The sequence below is a fragment of the Diadema setosum genome, chromosome 9, assembly GCF_964275005.1.
Source record: "Diadema setosum chromosome 9, eeDiaSeto1, whole genome shotgun sequence".
In the NCBI taxonomy this organism is placed as follows: Eukaryota; Metazoa; Echinodermata; class Echinoidea; order Diadematoida; family Diadematidae; genus Diadema; species Diadema setosum.
The window spans coordinates 22,284,870-22,298,275 of NC_092693.1; the positions used below are offsets into that span (position 1 = coordinate 22,284,870).

The 13,406-nt window shown below is 39.2% G+C and overlaps 1 protein-coding gene across 1 annotated transcript; it reads right to left on the reverse strand.

The window, feature by feature from the left end:
* Window positions 1–325: 325 nt before the first annotated feature.
* LOC140232712 (eukaryotic translation initiation factor 2-alpha kinase 1-like) lies at window positions 326–12,891 on the reverse strand. The gene is made up of 13 exons (XM_072312829.1): window positions 12,804–12,891; window positions 11,634–11,812; window positions 10,483–10,584; window positions 9,295–9,459; window positions 8,322–8,396; window positions 7,438–7,586; window positions 5,808–6,676; window positions 4,636–4,742; window positions 3,876–4,017; window positions 3,491–3,594; window positions 2,846–2,983; window positions 2,316–2,408; window positions 326–712 (listed from the first exon to the last, which is right to left on the reverse strand). Exons 1-13 carry the CDS (start codon window positions 12,889–12,891, stop codon window positions 593–595), a joined length of 2,331 nt encoding a protein of 776 aa, XP_072168930.1. The 3' UTR covers window positions 326–592.
* Between the last annotated feature and the right edge of the window lie 515 nt (window positions 12,892–13,406).

A 13,406-nucleotide genomic window follows, 5' to 3' on the forward strand; every position in this document is an offset into this window, starting at 1 on the left:
TGAACAGGATAGGCAAAGTAAGTTACTTTTTGCCAAATTTCACAAAGACATTTTCAAGCAGCAGAAGGTGGTTAGGTGAAATTTGCCACCAACCCATTTTTTTTTCTTTTTTTCGAAGGGTGAAACTTCTAGAATGCCGTTCTATCTGGACCCAGATCTTGTTGCGGTTTTTTGATACACACAAACTCTGCATCGCCCTACAGTGGTAAAGTTTCAGTATAGAATTCATTGGTTTGGAATAATCAGGGCGTTAAGTTGCCACTAAAGCCATAGTGTTCGAGGCACATCAACATGGTTATCATTTTCACCCAATGAATTACAGTGCGAAATGAAGATAAACAAAAATCATCAATGCAATGATTTAGCTGGCATGAGTTTCAACCTGATATGATGATTAATACACACCTGGTAGCAGATGAGAAGACAAGTTGCGGTTTGTTCTCTTATTAAGATTTGCACAACTTAAAACACAACAACAATGCAACTACTGTCTTACATGGCTGTTCAAATAATAACATGGTTCAGAATATCTCTGCTGGAATAAATGCTCACATAAAAGGTATTGCACACTGTTTACATCTGTGACAAGGTGTCAGTTGGTTCCATTATTTCCTTGCTTCTTCAATAACGTCCTCAGGCGGTCGTTTTCAGCATCCTTCTGTGACATCTGCAATCGGAGTTCTGCAATCTGTGATCTCAAGTCAGCTATCTCCTGTAAGAGGCACATAAATACACACACACAAACATAAAAAATGAACAGATTTAATCAGAGTTCAGCAAATTGCTGCAGAAATTATTATCTTGTCATCATTAAACAGGATCTCTGAATATCTTATATTGAAGAAGGATTGGATCAAACTGGTTTAATTCACTTAATCTGCACAAAACCAGAAAGCAAAATAAAGAAAAAAAAATCAAATATGAAGGAAAATCATGGAGTTACAATTTGTACACTTCCACTTTAAAATCTGTTGCCAATTCAAGAATCATGTATAAATTCAACATGACAGAGATTTGAAGACTCTTCCCTATGAAGCATTGACAATAGATTAAAAAAGGTACAACAAAAACATCAGGCAAAAGTACGGAACTGTGGTTTTCTGGATGTTAAAGAGTTAAATGTACCTCTACTGAACAAAGTCCTTTCCCGAGTATTCTAGTCATTAGTAGCCAGTCACATTTTCTGAACCACAAAAATCATGTGTGACAAAAGGTAAACTAGTTCTACAAACTCTTTCCAATGATTTTGATCTCAAGTTACCGTAGCTTGTTTACTATTTTTGGAAATCCAACAGATTATTGAATTGCCTAGTTTGTTTGTTTGTTTGTTTTTTTGACTGAAGACATCTTCTGACACTGAACATTGTAACAAGAAAACTTCTGCAGAAGTGGAAGTTAACAATCCTGAAATTTTCGCGTACAGATATTTTCGCGAATTGCTACTTGTAGGACATTTTCGCATGTTGTTAATTTCACGGTTACAAGGGTCTAACTGAACTTAGTTATTCGCGCGTTGTTATTTTCGCGGTTCAAAGGCGATTCGCAAAATTTGCGAAAATAAAACCACCGCGAAAATTTCAGCTCGTACAGTAATCGCTTTAGTTCCATATATCCAGATCTGTGTTGGTACTCCTTCACAAGCATGTGGAGTCCCTAGCATAGTCCCTCGCCATTACCTACTACAGTGGACTCCCGTTATAACAAAGTCCTTGGGACCGGCATTTTTTTTTCGCTATAACTAAACAAATAAACAATGAAAAGCATAGAGCGGATAATGTTGCAGCCTGAATTTTATTTTGTTGTAACGGGAATATCGCTATGACCGTGTTCGTTATAACGGGAGTGCACTGTACAGAATCAAAATGCTGGTTGTCCTTAGATTGCAACGATGTAATACAGCTGTATAAAGTATCTAAAAATACACACAAGAAAGCATCTGTTCTATGTTTCACCATTTTTCCTATTTTGTGTCTGAGGGAAAAAAAAGTTCTCTTGGGCTCTCACTGTTTTCAGTGAAGCATGACTAAGGAATATGGTCATGTTCTTCCACTGGAGCATCGTAAGTAGTAGCACTGCTCTTTAAGAAGGGCCTACCATTATTACCACCCTGGTGTTGCCAGGTACCCAATGATACACATGAGTAAAGGGGGACATCGTGAGCAAGATATCTTGTCGAGGGGCACAGGAACCAGCCAGGATAGGAACTCGGGGCTTCTGGTTCAAAAGTTCAATGTCTTATCCACTGAACCACAGAGTTCCAAACGCATTCCGCCTCATAATTTGAGGAACATTTGTATATCAAAGTAGCAACTAACCTTGTCTTTGGTCATGAAGAGATTCTGGAGGAGGTCTTCGGCACTGGGTCTCTCGCTGCTATCAGGGCTTGTTAGCTGCTGTATGGCAGTGTGCTGCATATGGAGAAGACAGCATGGACGTTGGAGGAGGTAATGGTGTATGGAGAAACAATACAGATGGAGAGATAGATCGGTAGATATATGGACAGCACAATAAAAAGGATGATCCCTCAATAAAACTGAATCAATCGACAGGCGATTAGAGGTAGACTACTAATGTTCAGTTGGAGAGACATACAATTAGCTGGGGAGGGGGAGGGGAAAAGAGAATGACAGTGGGATATGCTATTGTTTATTTTGGGGTACATTTTCACCACATGTTCTTGTTGTTTAAATGTTTGTATTCACCAACACTGTAATTTTTTTTTTTTTTTTGTGGGGGGGAGGAGAAACTTCTTTTTTGAAATTTCAAACACATCCAGAAAGCACTTGTTCTCTGGGTATGTGCAATATGTTGATGAACATCTTTGCAATTTGGATGAAGCCATTACCTCACTGGGCCATCTCTTGTTGATTTCAGGTGGAATGTTGCCTTTTCTCAGCTCCCTCAGGCAAATGTCCCTTTCCATTGTCGTACTGAAGGGATGGTAGAGCTCAAACAAGATGAACCCAACACTGTACATGTCAGACTATGATGACAACAAACAGAAAAGGGTCACAAGCGTCAATGAGAACAGCTAAATTATCTGTTTAAGTCAGAATTTCAAGATGTCTAGCACTTATATTTTATGCCATATCATTAGTGAGTTTAATTTTTTGCATATTGGGACTTCCCAACAATTTTGTGAGTGGATAAATTTGCAATTGTTGAGTACAGTACTGAACGGAGAAATGTACAAGTGCATGTAACATTTACGTCCAGATCACAGTTAATACTTTTGTATGATGTTTGACATGCGAATAGCACCTCACTTGTGAAATTTACGAAAATAGAGTATGGAAATATGTGGTGTATACAGTTAATGATTCTAGGAAGCTGCTTATTCAAGCTCAATATATCAAATTCTAGCCCAAGAAAGCCACTATATGGCATCCATCATGCTGTATACTTGGATACCACAACATATTTCCTCAATCTTGGATGGGAATTCCTTGACATAAGACACACTTGTATGAAATTAATCATGTGGTCATACCTTGTTGTCATAGGTACTACCTTCCAGCTGCTCTGGTGCTGCATAGGTTGCGGTCCCAATGCCTGTGGTGTAGCAGTCTGGCTCGCATGATCCACACGACCAATCTGTGAACACAACAGGACACCATCATTTGATGAAGACATGTGCAGTTGATAATCTTTTTAAACAGTCATTGCAAAGTTACTACAAACACACAAACACACATACACCTGCACACACTGTGTGTGAAAATCATTTTTTTATCATTTTTCGGCAATGCTTAGATATCAACACAGTCTAAGATGAGTTACTCTTGACCTACTCTTTGAACATGTGCCAAGCAAAAGGAATGGCAATCGTGTTGAGCGGACAAACCCCCGAGGATACAATCACACAGATAACTAACCTTTACTGTTCCTCTCCTGTGGATGTTTCCTTATCAGAGGCGTCTTGGGTTCATTGACAGCATCTTCCCGGGCCAGCCCAAAGTCACCAATCTTCACCTGAAGTTTGGTCCCACTGTCAGTGCCTAGGAACACATTCTTAGGCTAAGGTAAAGACAAAAGTAGATAATGAAATAAAAAAGGCAAAAAAAAACCCCCAAAACACTTTACATTGGCAGGGTGCTTTGGACTTCCCCGTTCAGTGTTCTTGGTCATTCTGTTGGACATGCTCTGTTTATTCTCTACACAGATTGTTTTTAAGCTAGAATATGCAATAGCGCCTATCAATAACATTTGCATAAATATTCCCATCATTTCAACTCTCATTTCATGGCTGCATTGCCTCCTTAACATTGGTCTGATTTCAGCTAAAGTCCACATCTTTCTTTTTTTTTCTTTCTGTTTTCTAAATTCATACAGGTCTTTGATTTGCCGATAAGATAAGTATTTCAGAGAGAAGTCTGACCGAAGTCATGGCTTAAGTTGCACTGTCCTCAGATCAGATTACTGCAAACAAATCCCGGTCATTATAAATATAACATAATGTTGGATGTTGTATCTGTCACCGGTAGGTTTTATAAAACAACAATGTGTCTACCAACTATTTTAGTTAAATCTGATTCATCAAAAAGGACTGGGAGAACAAAGACATACAGTGAGGATGATTCTCATGTCAGTTTAACACACTTCAAACTTAGATTGCGGGGAAAAGAGGTGACCTACCGTGACGTCTCGATGCAGAATGCCCTGGCTGTGGATATATTTCATCCCCTCCAGAATCTGCTTGCTAATGCACTGATTGTCACCTTCATTCACAGCATCAAAGTTATCTTGAAGATAATGTATCAGATAGACATTCATGTATAAACTAATCATAAAGTGATATCAAAAGAAAATACGAAGAGCAATCTGACTGGCACGCATACTTAGAATTGGAATATTTGAAATGCCTCCACTTCTTATGAAATACACTGCGTTTGCCATTAGATATTCCTAAACGAAGATACAGCTGAAAAATAAATGTTAGCCCAAGTTCAGTGACCTTTGACCAATGACCTTGTGGGATTTAGACCACACTTAATCAGTGCATCTACATCTCCTGTAGCATACCTGGACTAGATAGCAAGAAAGCACGAAAATCCACTGAATGTCTTTACCTGACCGTGGTAAGGCATGTGGAACAGATGGGCAGACAGACAACCTGAAAACACAAAGCCTCTGGAACCCTTTAGGTCTGAGGCATACAAATATTGGACTTTGATCATAATTCCGGACCCTTTGGTTTTAGAATACAAACAAACAGATCGTTTTAGTACTGTTGACCATATATGTACTAAAATTTCATTGTTATACCTGAAGTCACTGTCAAGTTTACTACTATTGTTACAAAGTAAATACAGGTGGACACACAGACATGCTAGACAGGATTGATCCATAAAGCATTATTCCTTCAGCAAAATAGCATTTCATATGCATGAAAGAATCTTGTGAGAATTGACTGCCGCTGTAGGCATGCAGACACTTTATCAAAAGGGAGCTTTTGATTTGGGACGGTAGTCAGTATGGTAGGACATACAGGATGGAGAGTTAACCGAACGTGGTGATCCTCCTCCATCTTGATTTGTAAGTTGTTTGACTTCTGGGGACAGGGATGCTCATATCCCCTGTCCAGTGTCTAGGTGTCTCACATGCATTTGTCGTACCTAAACATGCAGTCACTAACTGTTCCGTCTTGTCTACAGACAAAATGAGAATTCGGAACTGTCCTAAAAATCAACAGGATGGAGAGATATTTAGTTTTGCACATCTGCAGATCTATTTTAAGCTTTGCTTCAAATCCTCTTTGTCTTCCATCCCGAAATCAAAAGCTCATTAATAGCTGAGTGGATACATACTTGCACCCGGGATATGCTCATTGCGATTGTCCAACCACTGCCTCAGAGTGCTGCAGCATAGCTCCATCTGGATGTACAAGACAGGCGTCAACTTAAACATCAGGGATTCCGCACGAGAGCTGAGATCGGGACTGGACTCCTGGCCGTCCCAGCTGACAGACCTGTAATAGCTCCTGGCGGTCGTAGGCTGGTCAGGGACGCCTATGGCACAGGAGGTGCTGCGGACACTGGTCATCGTGTGGCTGGTCGAGGTGGAAGTGAACAGCACTTCGACGGCCTCGTCGTAAGCAAGACTGGAACCTTTGGTGATGACATGGCTGATCTCGGTAGAATCAATTTTTTCAAAACTCTCCTCAAAATAGCTGACGTCTGGTTCATCTTGGCCTTCTCTTATGCTTGAAGATTGACCACGGAATACATGTTTCTCTTTAAAGGTGCTTGTACTCTTCTTCACTTGTATGCCTGAACACTCGCTGCTAAGTGAGGATATCACCAGCTGATCCATTCCAATCTCCTCTTCTGTGTCTGGATTCCATAAGCCCACAGAACTCTTGGATGACTCCTGTTTTGCTATTCCTTTCCTTATTTGGGCGGCACGCTCACTTGTGTCCGAAAAAAATTGTTCCACGGTTTCATCACTGTTGAATCTCTCATCTTCAAAAGGGACCTTAAAGTCTAGTTCAAACATATTTTCTTTCACGTCTGCTGCATGATTAAACTTGGTCTCTTTTGGGAAAGACATTGGTGGGGATTCAATTTCTCTGATCACTGGGGATGACACTTGTGCAACACGCTTTACATTGTTACTTAAACTCCGCTTCATTTCCTCGCCATTTTCATCCTCTTCTGTGTCATCATCTTCACTCGACCTTGAGTTCAATGAAAAACATAAAAGAAACAATCATATGCAATTAACATATTGAAGAGCTTTGCAAACTCTTGTCTTAAATGTGTATGTGAAATGACTGCTGGATAACCATAAACTACCGACTGGCATTTATATCTCATAGACACACAAATGTAAAACTGTTTTTATAGTTCACCTGGAAACACCCGAGTAGAGATATCAAGAGATCCACTCTCACATGTATGACCTTTTTGGAAGTAAAGACCTTTTCACATAGGCTCACTAAAAGCATTGGTTAAATGAGCTGAATTACATGTTTTTCTCGATTTATTTTATGGATTTACTTCCTCTGCAAAGAACGTTTGACAATGCAACATCTTTGATACTGTCTTTAACTTGTGGGGGCACTGTGGCATTGTGGATAAGTTTCTTGACTTTCAACAGGAGTTTCTGAATCCCATTAAGTTCTCTTTACCCACCAAGTCCCTCTCTTGACCCATATAATGGGGGATCATTTAAGTGTGCAGGTTGTGACTCTCTCACACAAGAGACCTCCATTATATGTCCTACCAGAGGGACAGAGTGTTTTGCCTCTACAAGAGGAGATGATACAACACGCAACATTGCTTATTTAGACTCGCTTAGATTCGAACCCATGCTCAAACCCGAGCCACTTAATTGAAAGCAGATACGCTACCAACTGAGCCCTCGTGCTGCCCCCAAGAGTATCTTTGCATACGGCAGCTCACCCAGATAAAATAAGACGTGAAATAGCACACTTACTCCAAGTCATCATCGTCAAGGTGGTTGGACATCAAGAGTACTTTTTTGTGCTGCCTTCTTGACCTGCGGTGTGCCTCTTCGCCGACCCAAGACTGGTGGTAGCGGACCACGTTGGGGTGGTTAAGACAGGCCAGGGTTTGAATCTCTCGCTACGATAATGATTACAATGATAGCAAAAAATGATGATGATGATGATGAGATGATGCCACTGTTACTCTTGCTATAATTATAACTATATAACTATAACTATAATTATAACTATAACTATAACAATAACTATCAACTATTACAATTACTATTATGATGACTGCAGTGGCTGCAGCCACTGACTACTGTACTGCTACTACTACTACTACTACTACTACTACTACTACTACTACTACTACTACTACTACTATTGTTACTACTACTACTTCTACTACTGCTACTACTACTATCATTTTCACTACTCTCACTGCTAGAACTTCTACTGTGACTACATGGCTGCCAACATTTACACATCAATATGAGGGAGATTCCAAAGAGCAATCTGTGTGTTACATGCACCTCGATGGGCAAAGGTTAATCTCAAACCAGTGAGGCATTTTCCTTCTCTTGTCAGGACTAGAGGAAATATTCAGCTTTCAAGGGAGCCTCCTCCAGAATCAGAAAAGCTAGGCAGCTCTATTACCACTATCACTACTAATATATATATATATATATATATATATGACTGAAAACCCAAACCCCAATTCCAGCCTCCACCCCTCAGGCCAAGGCAAAAACAAACAAACAAACAAACAAACAAACAATAACATAACTCCAGCACATCTACACTGATGATATATCTTATCACTCTACACATATTCCGTCATTTATATGTACGCAGAAATGAGCATATTCACCTGTAAATTCGACTCCTTGCAAGTAATCTTGATCTTTTTGATGGCATAGCATTTCCCGTCAAGCTTGTGTTTGACCTGCAGATTTAACATGATTTTATAAACAAACACAAAATTTATACGTCAGGCCGACACATTACATCAGTGAAAACTGGTGGGTGAGAAAATACACATAATATGTCATCAGGAAGTATATGAAATACTATCGAAGTTGGTTGTAATTTTCTTGACGCTGACGTGAGCTGCTTAAAGTCGTACCTCGCAAACTATAAGTTCAGCTAGCTAGCAGTGGGCTTGATGCTGTGAATAAGTATACCATAGAAAAATCATGTTGACAAATACAATGCATGTGTTATTCTACAGGCACTTGGAATAGAAGTTTAACCAATAAAATAAATTATGTTTGAATATATGGAGTATTTAAACCACTGGGTTTGCAATCCTTGTTTTTTAGGGGGAGAGGGGGTGTCCTGAGACAAGGTGAGAGATTTGTTATCTCCCTCAGTAACATTGCACATCTCTTGGAGTGGACCATTTTGTATGTTCTCTCCTGCACGAAAGATCATCTATATATCAAGGTAATATCAAGTAACTGTGTAAATTATATGAGTAGATGAAACATGCACACATGCAGAATATTATGCAATGCATTAAATTGAGTAAAGTAAAGTTAAGTGTAAGTGATATAAAATTCCTCTCTTTGGTATTTTGGCTTTTCATTCAATTTCATCAAAAAATGCCCATACCCCTCCCAACAGACACACACACACATACCTTTTTTTTTTTAAATGAAAAAAGAAATTCTTTACTTGAATTCCATTCAATATCAGGCTCATTTTCACAATGAAATTTGTATGAACAAAAATAAGCAGACACAAAAATGACACACACACACACACACACACACACACACACAAATACACACACAAAAAAAGAATCCAAAATGTTTATGCCCTCCTACTAATGCTAACTTCACCTCATACACTCTGCCATATCCTCCTTCCCCAATTTTCTTCAGTTCAATGAAGTCTGCCTGGTAGCGCTGGGGAAAGAAATGAGACTGGTCTGCTGCTGGTCTTGGCATCCACTGGCTGTAGGTGATTGGTAGGAGTGCCCCACGTCCTGGCCCGTCCACGACATCCTGAAAATTGTCGGTGCAGAGAGAGGAACGGCAGAAATACAAACAATTCTGTGATTGAGGTATGAGTTTTCTTCACCCATCTGCTTCATAATCTCTCGCTTTCAATTCTTTGATTGAAGAGCACTGGGAATTCCCCTCCAAAATTATCTGTTCTTCTGATTCATGGCCTTGCAGCAAGCAGAGTAGCACAGAAACAAAAAACAGCTAAATTCAAAGTCAACTGAAATTTTCCACTAATTCATTTACTGACACTAATCAATGGTGATTGATTCAAATTTTATCATCATATGCAACATACTTGTGTAAGTGTTGTCATGTATCAAATTGTCTCACTGAAGTTTCAAAATACCCATCTTGGTCATTTAACTAAAGGACTGTGGCATCTGTTGCACACAAATTCTCATTTGGTTTTAACAAGGCAAACAAGTGATATCTTGCCTGCATATCACAATCTGTGATTACCATATCAACCGGCAATAAGGCCAGCCACAACACCGGATAAAATGCATTCTGACTTTGGCAATGAAATAAAACAGAAGAAAAAAAATGCTGAAGGATTTTGTTCTGATCAATACTTCATCACTTTTATACATTATTTTTTATAAGAAACTTTGGTACATGTATATCTGTATGTTTTCATGTGCTTTGTTACTATAATATATGTTTGTATCTAAGTTTTTGTGAATGATGCATGGTGTGCACATGGATTTTGAAAGATATTTCAGTGTGTAGGACCTGATGACTGAATGTGTGCATGAAAATCTCAAAACCCTCAAGGATGTAAGAGTTGCATCATCCAGATTTGGATTCAGCACCCCCGAAATAGGGTAAAACCATCAAAAAACATTGGGCGGATGGTATAACAAGGTTCAGCCTCTGGCACCCAGACTATTCTAACTCTAAGGAGTATGGGAAAGTTGTTACAGGAAGCTACAGTTATGCAGTGTAAATACATGTATGTCAGAATTAAATATTTGTGGGGTTTTTTTTTTTGTGTGTGTGTGTGTTTTGGCTTCCACCTACCTCACTGTCACTTGAGAGTGAAAGGGATACAAGCTCCTTCAATAGCAGACCAAATGGTACTCCGCAACTCTTGATGGCCTCAGCCGAGGCTGGGTCTATGACCTGATACGCATAAAAGGGGCAAGAGATGAGTTGAAAAGGAAATATTAAAAAAGGGTAGACAAACAGATATAGACTTGGGTTTGGCAAGAACTGACTGTCTTTTGTTTGTTTATTTGTTGTTGGTTTTTTTTTTTCCTGAAACTACTGTTCTTGTGGTACATATGTACAGGCTACAGTGAACAAAGTGTGTATCATCACCACAAAGAATGTGAATTCACACACTTCAACAAATTTTACCACACAGTATGACATCACCATCTTCTTGCTTGCTTGGTACATAAATAAACTATGACAATTCAACTGCAGTATGATGTAGACTAGCATGTTTCCAACTTCTCAAATGTTCACTATGTCATGAATATGACCCTTCATTCACACACAGATGAATTGCCCTGCACTTTACAGTTGACCTTTGATCTTAATAACCCCTTTGCATGACCAATATATTTCTAAATGTATTTCTATCCTTCTCAACAAATTACATTCCCCTTAGATTATCCAAGCTTGTGACTGGAGGTGATTTCAATGAAATTCAATCTTTGACCATGACATTGACTTCTCACCCTTACCATGCTATATGACACATACCAGATTAGTTAAGGTACCACTGATTATGTTCCTAATTGAAATTTTGGCAAGAAAATTGGTGATACCAAGATTGAGTGGTCTTTGAGCTTTGAACTAGAGGCGATTTCGCAAAAAGAATCTAATTAACATATTCAAACATCATGTTGCATAATATGACTATAACATATGACTAATAATATAAACTGATTCGGTTTTGAAGTGCTTTAACTTATGTCACCCTTAACTTGGGGGGGGGGGGGGGGGACTGCATTAAAAAGAAGAAAAGATTACTGATTGAGTTATGCATAAGTCAGGTGCATTGCTAAGCCAGTGCATAAATTCACATATAGTTACATTCAGACGGTGATCACTAGTGAAAGACTAGTGACCCTTAAGGAGCAAAGGCATAACAAATTAAACATTGCCACATACACGGGCTATTTTTTTTTCTTTTCACAAGAGTAACTCCAGATTGACCTGACCTGCAGCTCTCTGAATTTCTTGAACATCCTCTTAAAGATCCTCCGCCGCTTGCTGCTGCTCTTGATCTGAGCTTGACACCAGCCCTTGAGGAGGGTGATGAGGATGACATCCTTGTGCAAATCGGCAGGCTGGAGCAGCATGAGGGCTTTTCCCGTGTCAGCTGACACTGCATCTGAAACTACAAAATGATTCAAAGAGATTATTCCTCCCTTCTTTTTCTCTTTCTTCAATACTTATCAATGTAGATCTGATCAGAAAGTATGAAATCCACCCAAGGTTAATATCAACCAGAGCATTTCTACTGTGCTTACTGCAGTGTTTTTGCCTTCTTACACAGTCACCAAAATATACATTCAACAAGTATCATTTAATGACCCATCAGTTAGACTCATATTAAGCATTATGATCATGAACTTTGACCCTACAGACTGACCTATAAGCCAAATGAATAAAGGAAATATTTTCCACTCACAGTGCAACTACTAATGCTCTTATAAAATTCTCATTGGACCTCCCATACTAAAGTGCATTCAACTTTGTGCCCTGACTTTTTACTCCTCTCATTTCATCTCATTAATTGTCAAATTTTCACCTGTCCAATCAAATTAAGACACCATGGGACATTCCTGGTTATACCAATCTACAGTGACCACTGATCTTGACCTTTGAATCATACCATCACTACCATCAACCATAACATGTCTAACAAACAAGTTTCACAAAAATATACAACTTACACAAATGCAAATTTATACTAACCACTGGGTCAGCTGTTGTGATATAATATGAGAAACAAAGCTTTAACTCAAATTCTATCCGTCTTAATAAATGAGGGCAACATGCAGAAACATATGGCTGAAATCATATCACTAATCTTATTGTAGCAACGTAGCGACGTCCTGAGAACAAAATTCATACCCTCAAACAATAAAACAGCAGGGAATTATAAACACACATTAAAAAAAAAAGTTAACAGGAGGGTAAAAGAAGATTACCCGTACGCTACCAAGACGTTGTCCAAGGCTCTGTTAAAACGAGGCTTTAGAGAAGAAAAGTCGTAAATTCACTTACAGACAGACAAGGGTCATTTTTACATTCCAGAATTAAAGAAAGAGAGAAACAAAGAAAGAAAGAATGGGAGAGGTGTTCTTGGATAACCAGCTACTCACCATCTGGACTTTGAAGCGGCGGGGGAGGGGGACATCGCCCACCAAGTCTCTCCTTCATCTCATGCTGCATTTCTCTTTGGCCCCCCATATCTCAGCAGGATCGATGGACACCAGGGCAGTGGCAGTTGCTCGCTCTGCAAACTATAGAGGACAGAGATAAACATTAGAATTATTGAACTTCCTGACAAATTTCATGCGAGTAAATATATTGAGTGACAAAAAATGACTTGATCTGATCTTGTTGAGTCTATACATAATTACTCTATTTCTAGGCCTATATCGATAAATCTTATTTTATGATTTTTATTTAGAATCATAGCTAGGCCTAATTTCTAGACATCTAAGTAACGTTAGATAGCTAACCTAGCTGGTAGCTGTAAGTGTTACACCTGTCTAAACTGCCTAACGTTAGGCCAAGCCCAGCCCGTACTGGCTGGCTGGTTAAAGGTTGAATATTGAAGACCAATGAAGTCTGTCGTGACGCGTGATCGTGTTGAGTGTGTTGTGGTGGCGGACCGAGGTCCGAGAGGACCAAGGCGAGGAGGGTGAAAAAACACAAACAAGCAAAAAACAAAACCCAAAAAGGCAAAGAGAAATAAACTT

Excerpts from the sequence above, each read along its gene's own strand:
- LOC140232712 (XM_072312829.1), bottom strand. The coding sequence starts at position 12,891 with ATGGGGGGCCAAAGAGAAATGCAGCATGAGATGAAGGAGAGACTTGGT. Across the intron at positions 10,585-11,633 it reads AGAAATTCAGAGAGCTGCAG|GTCATAGACCCAGCCTCGGC; the intron begins GTCAGGTCAATC and ends TATGCGTATCAG. Across the intron at positions 713-2,315 it reads TCTTCATGACCAAAGACAAG|GAGATAGCTGACTTGAGATC; the intron begins GTTAGTTGCTAC and ends TGCCTCTTACAG.